Source organism: Budorcas taxicolor, chromosome 18, assembly GCF_023091745.1.
Source record: "Budorcas taxicolor isolate Tak-1 chromosome 18, Takin1.1, whole genome shotgun sequence".
NCBI classification, from domain to species: domain Eukaryota; kingdom Metazoa; phylum Chordata; class Mammalia; order Artiodactyla; family Bovidae; genus Budorcas; species Budorcas taxicolor.
The window spans coordinates 15711322-15724083 of NC_068927.1; the positions used below are offsets into that span (position 1 = coordinate 15711322).

At 62.5% G+C, this 12762-nt stretch overlaps 1 protein-coding gene across 1 annotated transcript in view; it reads right to left on the minus strand.

The window, feature by feature from the left end:
• The window catches only part of PIEZO1 (piezo type mechanosensitive ion channel component 1), a 56378-nt gene that overhangs the window by 474 nt on the left and 43142 nt on the right, over positions 1–12762 (minus strand). The window contains exons 22-50 of the mRNA XM_052656175.1: positions 12557–12761; positions 9656–9760; positions 8923–9076; positions 8582–8825; positions 8391–8487; positions 8129–8300; positions 7714–7803; positions 7549–7643; positions 7180–7251; positions 6540–6640; positions 6026–6107; positions 5899–5955; positions 5639–5811; positions 5387–5472; positions 5000–5191; positions 4636–4894; positions 4378–4566; positions 3945–4206; positions 3592–3730; positions 3370–3517; positions 3076–3290; positions 2805–2963; positions 2572–2719; positions 1130–1318; positions 949–1041; positions 697–869; positions 451–573; positions 295–374; positions 14–203 (exon numbers count right to left, since the gene is read on the minus strand). Of these exons, the coding sequence (XP_052512135.1) occupies positions 14–203; positions 295–374; positions 451–573; positions 697–869; positions 949–1041; positions 1130–1318; positions 2572–2719; positions 2805–2963; positions 3076–3290; positions 3370–3517; positions 3592–3730; positions 3945–4206; positions 4378–4566; positions 4636–4894; positions 5000–5191; positions 5387–5472; positions 5639–5811; positions 5899–5955; positions 6026–6107; positions 6540–6640; positions 7180–7251; positions 7549–7643; positions 7714–7803; positions 8129–8300; positions 8391–8487; positions 8582–8825; positions 8923–9076; positions 9656–9760; positions 12557–12761 (4292 nt within the window). The remainder of the gene's footprint in view (positions 1–13; positions 204–294; positions 375–450; positions 574–696; positions 870–948; positions 1042–1129; positions 1319–2571; positions 2720–2804; positions 2964–3075; positions 3291–3369; positions 3518–3591; positions 3731–3944; positions 4207–4377; positions 4567–4635; positions 4895–4999; positions 5192–5386; positions 5473–5638; positions 5812–5898; positions 5956–6025; positions 6108–6539; positions 6641–7179; positions 7252–7548; positions 7644–7713; positions 7804–8128; positions 8301–8390; positions 8488–8581; positions 8826–8922; positions 9077–9655; positions 9761–12556; position 12762) is intronic.

Genomic DNA, 12762 nt, shown 5'->3' on the forward strand with positions numbered 1-12762 from the left:
CCGCCACACTCACCCGTAGCCGGCCAGGAAGCCGAGGCTGGGCGGGCTGACCTTGTCACTGAAGATGACCATGGGCAGTAGGTTGCAGTTGGCCTGGCAGTCCTGCAGCTCAATGACCCACCACTCGAGGAAGCCAGCTGCCCCCGTGCCCACACGCTCCCTGCGCAGCTGGATACGCACGCCGAGGTAGTCAGCCTCCTCGTCTAGGTGGGAACCAGGAGGTGTCAGGGCCCCCAGCTGTCCAGGGCCGTGGCCGCAGCCAGCACCCCCACCCAGAACCCCTGCCCCACTCACTGGGCTGCAGCTGCTTCACAGGGTTGGCTTCAGGCCCGTTGGGGGCACGGATGTACTTGGGGAAGAGGTGGGGGATGACCCTGTGGGGAGAAGTGGTAAGTCAGGCCTGGTCCAGCCCTCCTGTGGCCTCCACACCCGGCCCCCCAACCCACTCACACGGACTGGTCTGAGGTGCCTTCCAGCAGGCTGGCCAGCTGCCGCCGGGCAGTGCTGTTCGGGGCCAGGTCTAGGGTGTGCTTCTCGTTGGTGTACTCCACGCTGCCGCCCTTGGCCAGGTCCCTACAGCAGGGGCACAGTGTGACCCGGTGAGGTGTGTGACCCCTTGAGGTTGTCCCCCGCCCAGGATGCACCTCTGGAAGTTCCAGGTGAAGCACAGGGTGGGGCGCCCCCCCCAGGACACACCTCTGGAAGTTCCAGGTGAAGCGCAGGGTGATGTCGGCCGTGCCGTTATACAGCTCCCGCTTCATCTGCTCCCGGCTCGGCGGGCTGATGCGCCACAGTGCCCCAGAGCTGCCCTCGATGTGCACCGTGACGATATCCTCGGGGCTGTACTGGCTGATGAACTGCATGGCCAGCTGGGTGCAGGGCGGCATCTCAGTGGGGAGCAGCCGGAACCCCCTCCCACCACAGGCAGACGCACAGGGGACCACTCACCGGGTGGGGGTCAAACTGCTTGGACAGCTCCTCATAGGCGTGGTGCGTGAAGGGCACAATGGATGGCTGCTGGGCGCTCATGGTGAACAGGGGCTGGCGGTGGGGACACGGTGACCTGGCGCCCGGAGAGGCCCCCCAGCCCCAGCAGCCATGTGAAGCCAGGCCCCCGTGTGATGCTCACCTCATAGCCGCCCAGCTTGAGGGTAACGGTGACGTCGATAGGCTGGTTGACGACACCGACCACAGAGCGCACCAGGGACATGAAGAGCAGGGGGAACCAGATGATGGCCACGAGGAACAGGATGATGAGGCCGCCCATGCCGTACTTGACGATCTTTTTCTTCTTCTGCCCCTTGGGCTGCGGGTATTTCTGGAGGTGGGGGGTAAACACAGGTCACCCACCTGGCCCCGTGCCGGGTCCTGGCAGCAGGCATTGTGGTCTCAGGCTCCCCTGTGACCCCCACAAAGTCAAGCCTTGACCATACTTTGAAACTGAAGCCATAGCAGTGAAGATAGCTGACCAGGGAGTAGAGCCCAAAGCCAGAACCAGACCCCCACCTTGAGGCCATGGGGAAGGAAAGCCTTTGCCACAGAGGGCGCTGGTCACCCACATCCTTGACAAAGATGAACTCATGGGAGACCTAAAGCAGTAGATGCTTTCAGGGCAGATCTACCTGATAAGGGTCTAACTTCCAGAATGCATAAGGAGCCCTCACAATGAAAAACACCACCCAAGTAAGAACCAGAGAGAAACCTGGGCAGACTGTCTCTCCAAAGACAATGATACACAGGTGACCAACAAGCACGGGGAAAGATGCTTGATGGGAAACAGGTCACCAGGTGAGACAGGAGAAGCACAGTGAGACACCTCCCTCCCTGCCAGGGCATGGGGCAAGCAGGCTGGCGTCCCTGCCACGCCACAGCCACAGGGGCTCGGAAGGGGGCCCCCAGAGACACAGGGTTCCTTCCTAAGTGCACACCCAGGAGATATGAAAGGCTGTGGAGGCTTTTTTTTCAGGACATACACAAGTCTTAACCACAGTGGACTACTACGTAGCCATGAGAAGAAACTGGTACAGCTGCATGGATAAGCTTGGACCACACTGCGCTGCGAGAAGCCAGTCGTGGAAAGCCCTGTGTTGTGGGTCCGTGCAGCTGGCGTGACAGGAACAGGCACACCCATGTGGCAGGTGGATGGGGCTGGGGGCCGACTGCTGGTGGGGCTGGGGTTTCTGTTTGGATGATGAGTGTGGTCTTACCTGTGCTGATGCTTATGGAGATCTGAATATACTAGAAACCATCTACCTGGTGATGTGTGAATTTTATCAATAAAACTGATGAGAAAGCACAAAAGCCCAGTTAAGAGGTCAGTGCTCACACCGTGACCCACGACAATGAGCCAGGGCCCAGATGCCAGGCCCCTCCTGCCCAGTGCCGGCTCCGGCCCCTCTGTGGTTGGGCCGTCCCTGAGGCAGCCTCAGTCACCGTCCCCTGGGAGAAGCCCTTTCTGGCCACCAGGAGGATTTTAGGACCGTGCTCTCTGGACTCCTGCTGCGTGGGCGGTGAACCCCAGGTGGGACCCCAGTAGGGGTGAGTGGCCAGTGTCCCCCGGGGCCCCGGCACCTTCTCAGTCTCTCGGCTGCACTTGATGATGAAGATATTGGCGTAGATGTCCTCCACGCACATCCAGTTGGACAGAGACAGTGTGGTGTCCGTCCACACCCAGTCCATCACCGCCCGCAGCTCCACCAGGAATGGCACCAGCCGGAACCTGCCCGAGACCAGGGCACTGTCAGGAGGGCTGGAGGGATGACAGCCCCTGCCTCCGCCCCGTGCCCCAGGCTGGCCACACTCACCCCTGGAAGAGGAAGAGGTTGAGGTGGTTGTACTTCTTGGTGAGGAAGTTGCCGAGGATGCGGGTGGGGTAGCCGCAGCGGATCTGGTAGGCGGACAGAGCGAAGTAGATGCATTTCACAAAGTACCACAGCTGGGCCACCGCGTTCTGGCTGAACATCCTGGACAGGACCGGGAGGCCAGGTCAGGTCAGGGTGCCCACCGCCCCCAACCCTGCCTCCACCAGGCACCACAAAGCCTGTGTCCAGACGGGGCCTGCACCCTGGCACGCACCGCTCGGTGACGGCGGGCAGGATGAAGAACATCCAGAGGTGGACAGCCAGCACCAGGACGACCTGGAAGGCCAGCTTGCCCAGCACAGTCTTGCGCAGGTAGAGGGCGCGGTCGATGACCATGGTGCTGAACTGGATCAGCAGCATGACCAGGAAGGCCTCGGGCACCTGGTCGTCTGACAGGGAGGATGTGATGTCCGTGGCTGCCGAGTGCTTCTGTGGCCAGGAGAGCAGAGGTCAGAGGTGCTGGGGAGGCTGCGGAGCCTGGACTCACCAGGGCCGAGACCCAGCTCACCCCAAAGGCCCAGAATCCGAAGATGATGATGATGAAGTCAATGACGTCGGCCAGGAACATGAGTGCGTAGACGTCGGTGGCAGCCCGGTACTTCGTGTGCAGGATGTCCTGGAAGAAGCGCCGCACGGGCCAGTACACGCTCCGGGCCCTGCGGGCGGGCAGGCTCAGTCGAGGCCCTGCTCCTCCCTCCCCTCACCTGGGCACTCCCAGCTGGGCACTCACAGGGACAGGCAGAAGCTCTGCAGCCGGACCCCCAGCACCCTCACTCTTTCCCGGGGACGACTCCGCCTCTTCTCTCTCCGCAAGGTCTCTGCCCCCGCTGCCACCACCGCCACTGCTGCTGCCTCCTCTTCCTCGCCTTCTGTGGGGAGCAGCCGCCACTGACGGTGGAGCCCGCACGGCACCGGCTGGCCCAGCTCAGACTCCTGACCATCCCGAGAAACCCCAAAGGGGCTGCCAGTGCAGCCAGCCCACTTTGTACAGACCAAACCGAGTGCAGGGACCTCCCCAGGGTCACCAGCAGAGGGTGTGAGGGCCGTGGGGTGTGAGTGGCTCCACTGGGTGGGCCCTCGTACCAATGGCCTGTCCTCTGGTTTCCGTGCTCTCCTTCCTCCTCCTCCTGAAACGGAGACTGATGCGTCTCTTGCCGCCGGGCTCTAGGGGCCCACCCTTCGCTTCCGCCTGGACGTGGTCCTCAGCAGGGGGCCTGGCCACCCCTCCTGGCTCCTCTTGGGGTGCAGGCAGGGCTGGCTCCTCCTCAGCCCCCTTCTCCTTTGCACTGCCCCTGTCGTGCTCCTTGGACAATGGGGGGTCCTCGTGGTCCCAGAGGCCATAGCACTGTGGAGTGAGGCAGGCTGGTGAGGCTGGTGCAGCCACGCTGGGCTGGTTGAGATGGCCAGGCCCACCTTGGACCCCACTATGTCCTGCCTGCTTCCTGAAACAAACTGGCTGTGTGTGTGCATTCCCATGTGTCCATCTACGTGTGCAGGTGTGTCTGTGAGCACTCACCAGCAGCTGTGCACGGTGGAAGAAGAGCGCCATGAGCTGCAGCAGGTCATACTTGACGTAGCTGTCGCTCTTCTCCAGGCCCAGGATGCGCGGCGGGAAGTAGGGCTTGTTTTCATAGCGCCGCAGCACAGCGTGGCTGTTCCAGGGGAAGAAGCCAAACTGGAACAGGTACTTGGCGACCACCGTGACCTGCAGGGGAGAGAGGTCAGCGTGGCGCCCGCACCCCACCCCCACCTGCACCCCTCCAGCGACTCCCACCTCGGTGAAGACGATGGCCGTCATCCAGAAGCGTTTGCTGGGCCTCGGGATGGAGAGCATGGCCCACAGGAAGACCAGCACGGGCAGCACGAGGGAGGTGGCTGAGGCAGTGACCATGTGGTTGAGGACGATGACGAAGTAGCACAGCAGCTCGGAGTGGGCAGCCACGCACTGGTATAGGGCCTCCAGCAGCCGAAGCGCCCGGCCCCGCCCCGCCGCGAACTGCTCCGCCTCCTCCAGCTCCGGAATGTGCATGCGCCTGCGGGGGACCAGGCTCAGGCCTGGCGCAGAGGCCTGGACGGCACCAGCACTGGCACCGCTCGGAGCCTCGGGGACCACCCGCTGTGCACCCCTCCCTGCTCACCTGTCCACCAGCAGCTCACTGGCCGTGCGCATTCGGCCGCGGCCGCCGGTGGGAAGCTCCCCAGAGCCGCGCAGAGAAGCCCTGGGCTCGGCGACCACCTCTTCGCTGCTGCTGCGGGTGTCGTAGCCGGTGCTCAGGGGGCTGCTGGTGTCCTCGGTCATGCTGCTCAGTGGCTCCTCCACCCCCAGCCCGCTGCGGGAGAGGGCAGCTCACAAGGCGGCCTGCACTCTGCTCGGGCTCTGGGGGCAATCCTGGAGGGCCTCTGGGTCTCTGGTGGACAAGGGTCCAGCCGGCTACCGCCCCCTGTGCAGCAGCTCAGGCGCTGGGGCTGGACAGGCCGCGTGAGGTGGGTCCCCACTGTCCTGAGCCGCCCGCCCCCGCTCCTACCTCGATGCTGTGCTCAGCGCATCACGGGCCGCCTCGGCTTCGCTGGCGTACAGCTGGTCCAGCACGTCCCGGCGCACCTCTCCGCCCTGCAGGGCAGCCAGGGGCTCAGGTCAACCGATTTGGGCAAAAGGAGGGGCGTGGCAGGCGTCTGTGCAGGGGCGGGGCATGTGGTAGTGGGCGGGGCGTATGCATAGGGGGCGGACCCGGGGCGTGGCCCTTCGTGGCACAGCGGGGCCGCGGCAGTCCGCTCACCCGGAGCAGCTCCTGCGTGAGCAGGTAGCGCTCTGCGCGCAGTACGTCGCTCATGGCGCGGTGGTGCCGCGTGAAGTCGTGCAGCCAGCGCGTCAGCCCGTCCACCAGTGCCTGGCCCAGCACCCACAGGAACTGCACGGCGCTCAGCACTCGCTGCATCACATGGCTGCGGCCTGCGGCGAGGTTTGGGCAGGAGGGCGTAAAGGAGGGGTCAGCGGGTGACCCCCGCTCCCTGACCGCAGCCCTTGGCGCCAACTCACCGGTTACCTCGTCCTCCAAGCCCTCTGCCAGCCCTGCCTCCTGGCTTGGGTCACCTCCTAGGCACAGGGGATCTGATCAGCGCTTTGCCTCCCCACCACCCCACAACCTGCTCACAGCCAGACTCACCTGTGCGCTGCTGCTCGGCCTGCTGCTGCCGCTGCTGCCGAAGCACCGTCTGCGCGTTGGTCACCCACGCCTGGTACGCCATCTGCAGGCAGGGCCCTGGGTTAGCACCCTGCCACCCCTGCCATGGGATCCCATTTACCCACCTCTGCCTCCATCCAGGAGCAGCCTGGGGTCAGGAGGCCAGAGTGGGGGCCATCAGATCCCTGGGGGGCTGTGGTGGGAAGACGGGGGTGGTGCATGAGCCACTCAGCACATCCTGGCTGCCACTCAGCGCCAGTCCCCATGCTGAGAACAGGAGCCCAAAGGTGGACAGGAAGGTTGTGTCTAGCAAACAGTGAGCCTTCTCAAGAGACCAGGGTGGTCAGTCAGGGCCTGGGGAGGTGGGCAGAGGGGCACACAGCTGCCCATGACCTGTACCCCTAGATCCTGCCTTCCCCACGTATGTGAGTGCAGGAGGTTGGAATGGGCTGGGTAGGTGCCCCAGGCATAGGGAGTGTCAGGCCTACATGCTCACCTGGAAGGCGCTCTGTGATGATGGCCTGGGGTCCTCAGGCTGGGCCTCCTCCTCCTCCTCACTGTCTGACTCGAACAGGAAGTAGTCCCCAGAGTGGATAACTGCAGGCAAGGGGGTCACTGAGAGCCAGCCACCCTCCCTCCTCCCCCCAGACCCTCAAGTTCATCTCCTTGGTTTGGAATGGGTCCAGTAACAGTCTGGCTATTCTGGCCAGCTTGGGACCCTCAGCAGCCGGTGACCCTGGGGCAAAGGCCCGCATGCCACCCTCCCCAGAGGGATGGCCGTGGGCAAGAACCAGGCAGTGGCAGGCCGGGAGACAGCGGCACATGCACAGGACACAGCAAGAGCAGCGGGACGAGACCAGACTGGACGAGAAGAACACGAGCGGGCAGGGCTGGGAAGGAGGGGCACTGCCAGCCAGCAGCCAAGATTCAGACGTCTGAGTCCAAGAGTTAGAAAGCAGAAGACACACAGAGCCTGTTGTGGGGACGTGGCCCCTGATGACCCAGAGGCTCAGTGTGAAGCCTGAGAGCAGGGCGCCCGGGGGGTGCCAGCCAGGTCAGGGCAGGGCAAGAGGGAGGCCTGCCTAGCGCACAGCAGCTCTGAAGGGTGGTCAGGGAAGGCCAGGTGGGGGCAGTACCTGTGGCATGGTCCAGCCAGGGCCGCCACCACTGTTGTCGTGGCGGAGAGGAGCCCCCTGGACTACCGGGCCCTGTGGAGGGGCAGGGTGCGCATGAGCCAGTGGGAAGGGGTGCAGGCGGCCCCTCAGCAGACACAGACTCGGAGCCCCTGGGCAATGAAGGGGCTATATGAAGTGCCATGGCGGGTGGAGGACAGCCCACAAGTGCAGATGGATAGTCACGGTCCGGCCACATGGCCTGCAGGGACAGGGTGACCACACAGCACAGGGCAGATGGGCCAGAAGCCCTGTGGGACGTCACACAGCACGGACATGGCTCCAGCGGGCATGGACACGGGATGTGGGTGCTGAGGCTCTGTCCACACTCACCTGGCTCTTGGCCGGGGTCCGGGGAGCCCTGAAGGCGGCCTCGGTTGGCCCGGCCCTGCCTGTGCTTCTCTTGCTTGGCCCGGATCCGCTCCATCCTGCAGAAGGGGAGGTGGCTCAGCATTGGGCAAATTGGGAAAGCCCTGGCCTTGCCCACATGGCACCTACTGTCTTTTCAGCTGGGCTAGCGACTTCTCCTCTGCCCTGCGGTGGAGCTCGATGGTCTTGAGATTGGCAGCATTGTAGAGGGCAAAGCCCCTGTAGGACAGCAAGGCTGCGCATTAGCTATGGCCTGGCCCAGGGGGCTCAGGTCCTACCCACCCACACCCCTCCTTGTCCTGCTGTGGGGAGAGGGAGACCCTCCTAGAACCTCCAGTATCACAGGGTAGGAGAGAGGGAACAGGAGCAGCCAAAGCGCAGGGCTGGGGAGGAAGGCCTTCCAGTGGGGACGTGACCTTAGTCCAGCCAGCAACCAAGAAGGGGGTAAGACCGCGCATCACCAAGGTCCTGAGAAGGTCCCAGGGGGTCTGTCTCCTTGGTTCTCCCTCTAGGTGACAAGTCAAGTCACAGAGGGGCAGCACACCTGGAGGCCTGCAGGGCAGTGGCACGGAGCTCGGCCTGAACGTGCAGGAAGTAGTAGCTGAGGAACACCCTGCGCTGCAGCAGCAGAAATAGGAAGCAGACGCTGTCCCACAGGACGCCTGCCTCCTCCACGGGCAGCAGGCAGTCCTGGTCTCGGCCCAGCATCTCCTTGGCTGCGGACGGACACGGTCCAGGTCAGGGTCCTGTAAACCGGGTGTCCCGGAGCACCCCCGGGGCCCCGAACACCCACTTCGCCCACTCACGATCGTAGTAGCCCTTGACGGTGCATACGAGGCTGAAGAGCTGGATGACCCAGCAGAAGCTGCTCTGCATCTGCTCCACGAAGACACAGGACAGGAGCTGCAGGCGGAGAAGTGTCAGTCTGGGTGGCAGGGTGGGGCGGAGCCAGGGAGGTGGGGCGGGGCCAGGTGAGATGGGGCGGGGCCAGGCTCACAGAGAGCATGTTCTTGGAGACGATGACAGTGACGTTGTAAAGGATGAGGCAGTCCCACAGCACGAGGCGGGCACGCGTGTCCTTCTGCTGCAGGCTGGTGCCGAAGAGCAGCAGGTAGAAGCAGGCCAGTAGGTAGCCCAGCCCAAAGATGCTGATGCGCGTGGCCCCCGTGATGAACACTACCACCAACACCAGCCAGAAGAGGTAGCGGAAGACAGCCACCTTCAGCATGTCGAGGTAGGACCTGCCGGGTGGATGTCACCATGGACTCAGGTCACCACCACCTCCCCGGCAGCCCGGGACCACGGCCCCAGGAGTCCCACAGCCTCTAAGACCCCCACCTGCAGTGGATGAAGTTGGGCACGGGGTTGGGCTCCCCCCGCAGCGGCTCCAGGCGGTCAGTATTGACGCCAGCCATGTGCCGCCACTCCTCCGTGCGCTCGGCCGAGAACACCTGCCACTGCTGTGAGGTGCAGAGCAGCAGGAGGAAGTCACCTGTGGGCAAATGGGAGGCCACTGTCATGCCTGGGAAGTGCAGTCCACTTCCTGCCAGCTCGGCCCTTGTCCTGGGGTGATGGGGTGTGTGGGCAGCTGGGCAGAAACGTCCGTGCGTATTTACGCCAGCATCTACACACTGTGTGGACGTGCACGTGGGTGTCAGAGAGCACACCTGTGTGCATTTTCCATGTGTACATGTAGATCTGCATACACAAACCACGCGCATCAGGAAACCAGGCCAGCGCGAGCCTGATTGTGTGCCATGCGGCCTCAGTCTCCACATCCGTGTCCGCCCATGTCTGCTCCTGCATGCACACCTGTACCCACACCAGTGAGCAGACGTGTGTGTGTGGTGGAGTGTGTACATGTGAGATGGGCCTGTGGGATGGGGTACATTCATGGAACACAGACCCCACAGGGAATGGCAGGACTGGACTGCCTGGTGAGGCCTGGACGATGGGCCCCGTGCTGGCTGGAGAGGACGGTCGGTGCCCACTCGCTGACCATCCCATGGGCATCTGCACGGTCTCAGCAAGGCTGGCAGTGGCGTGTGTGCGTGAGGGGCTGGGGACTTACTGATGAGGTTGGTGGCATTGGGGGCGCTGAAGAAATCAGGCAGGTACAGCCACTTGATGAGCGCGGAGTTCATGGGGACGGCCCGGCTCCAGCGCCACGGGTAGTCTGTAGGCAGAGGGTGTGGTCACCCACTGTCCCAACCCACCTCCAACCCCAGTAACCCCAGGAGTCACTCATACACACCCTCTTGCACACAGACCCAGGGAGCCCAGTTGTCACAGACATTCGCTCCAGACACCCTGAGTGGGCGGGGGGATGTGGGTGGGGCACAGGGGTTGAGGGGGGTGGGGCCGGAGCCTTGCGTGTGGGCCACAGCCCAGGTAGACCCAAATGAGGCTTCACTGCACACCTGTCAGAATGGCTAAAAGAAAACAGTGTGGATGCCCAGTACCAGAGCAGAGGGGAACTGGAAGGACTACCTGGGGTGATCACCCCAGAGAAACAGAAACCATGGCCCCACAGATACCTGCACACTGGTGAACAAGCAAACCTCTAGCACCTCATCCCCAACATCTCAGACCTGGAGACCACCCGATGCCATCCAAGGGTGAAAGGTCAAGCCCACTCTGGTGCATCCAAAGCACAGAAAACTGCCTACTAGGGGTCGCAAGCCCACAGCCCAGCGGATCTTGACCCTAAACAGTGTCTCATGACAGAAGCCACAGCCTGAGGTTAAACTATCCTACTCACGTGCTGTTCTGCCGACAGGGACAGAGACCACAGTGGTTCCTGGAAGCAGGGTTGGGGGGCTGATGGCAAAAGGAGGTGGGGGGCGGGAACCTGGGGGGCACACAGAGCTCCTGCCCTGGTCAGCACCAAAGACTGAATTTTACTACATTACACAGTGCTGGGGGAGCCCAGGACGGAGCGGAGACTGACAAGGGGTCTAACCTGACAAGGTGCGCATGACACACCTTCGGGTGTGGGGGAGGGTGCAGAACGGAGCCACCCTGAGTAACTTCAGAAGAGGTGTCTTAACTAAAGACACTGTCCAGCGAGAGGGTGTTGGAGCAGCGACACTCGTAGCAACAACACGGCCAGGACCTGTTCTTGGTTTCTGAGTTTCACTCTCCAGTGAAAGAAACCAGGCTCTGTGGGGCAGGGGCCACTTTCCTGGGGCCGGGGAGCAGGGGGTCTCTTAAGGAGGCAGCACCTCATGGAACCAAGTGAGGACATGTCCCAGAGCCGCGCAGGGACTGTGTGAACTCAAAGCCCCAGTGACAGGCGGAAGCAGAAGCCCAGGAATGAAGGTCCAGAATCTGTATGGACAGGGAAACAGCTAGACAGACCAGCGGGGTGAGGGGACAGCTCCCTTACAGAAGATGCCAACTGGGCACCACAGGGGACAAAGTTACCACCAGAAAACCAGACACTCCTGTGGATGGATCCCCTGAGTGGGTGAGGGTTTACATGGGAATGAGACCCTCGCCATGTCCCAAGGTCTCTTCCACAACCACACATGTGACAGTGACAAGCAGTGCCAGGCCTGCTGGTGGAAGGCCATCACCTGCGATGGGATACACCGGCCACAATGTGACACCCTGAGACGGAATATTCGCAGCTGTACATTTCTTGACAAAGACGCATAAACTGGTCTAATGAAATCCATGACAGTGCTGTGTGGAGAGTTTCTAGAGATAACTGCTTTGTGCTCCGGAAGCCCCAAGATGACAAGAGATAGAGGAGCCCAAGAAGACTGTAGGGCCAGCGCAAGGGATCTGCTCAGGGGCCTCGGACAGAGAGCTGGGGGGCAGGGCCACCAGGGCCGTCCACGGTGGCCTGTGGCTCTGCCCAGCATCGGGGCCCGGCACCTGTTCCGGTTCTTAACTTGGGTCGCTGTGCCAGGTCAAGTCAGAGGCGGGCGCTTCACAACTAAGTGAAGCATGTTTGCAAACTCTGTTCTGCTTCTGCTGCTGTCAAAACTCACAGACTGTCAACCAAAGGGGGCATTTCACGGGCCAGGGATCTGCCTTCCACAGACACTGAGGGAGGAAGGGCCTGCCTGGGGCCTCTACGGGCACCGCTGAGATGCTCCGAATGTGAAAGGGAGCACAGGACATTACAAGGCATCCAGAGAAACCCCTGTACCTGCAGACCACAGGAAACAGCAGGAGGGGGAGAAACCCAAGCTCCTCTCACAGGACGACTAACAAGTGTGCCAGGAGTAACCGAGGTCGGAACCGATGTCCATCACATGCAGGCCTGCCTGCAGCAGGGAGAGTCTGCAGGTGTGGATGTGCACACACAAGACTGAGCCCCAGCCCCTCAGCATGCAGGGCTGACAGCCGCTCACTGCCCCCGTTGTGGGCTGTTCCTGCCCACGTGTTCACCAGCCTCTAAGCCTGGGGCATAGCCCCCAATTCCAAGATCAGGGCTTTCTGCCAGCCTGTGGCCTGACTCTGGAAAGGTCATAACAGAAAGGCAACGGAAGGAGATGGCCAAGCGCTCCTGTCAGGTCCTGCTCAGAACCAGCACCCACCAGGGACACGGCCTTGAGGATGCGGCCGCTGAGCTTGGATGGTGCACCAGACCAAGGTGTCATCCAGGGATAGGCAGCCAAGCATGGTCACCACCCTGCACACAGAGGCCTCCACCCTGGGCATACTGGACGTGGACTCCAGGTAGCCCCCACTAGCCAAGAGGGGCATACGTCTGCTCCCTGGACTATTTTTCACTCTCAACCTCTTTGATCATTTGAAACTTTTCAAAATAAAATTTTTGGCAAAAAGAAAACAACGGATTCAGGGAGACCAGTGAACGAGGGGCCAGCACTGCCCCCTAGAGCTGGCACGGCTGCGGCCCACAGAGCCCACGGAGGGGGAGGGGGTGCAGGTGGGAGGGGCCTGATGCCACACCAGGGGCCAGGGCACCCAGCGTGTGCCCAGCCGGCGACCCACTCACCAATGCACAGGGCGGGGGGGACGCCCAGGCACAGCAGGTACTGGTACAGCAGGAAGAGTGCCAGGAATAGGCAGTAATTGGGCCAGAGGTGGGCGATGGCCTCCCGGCGTCGGCGCGTAAGGATGGCCACCAGCCAGCAGCCGTGCAGGATGACCATGAAGTTCATGCGCTGCCCGATCACGTTCACGGCCGCCAGGAAGCAGACC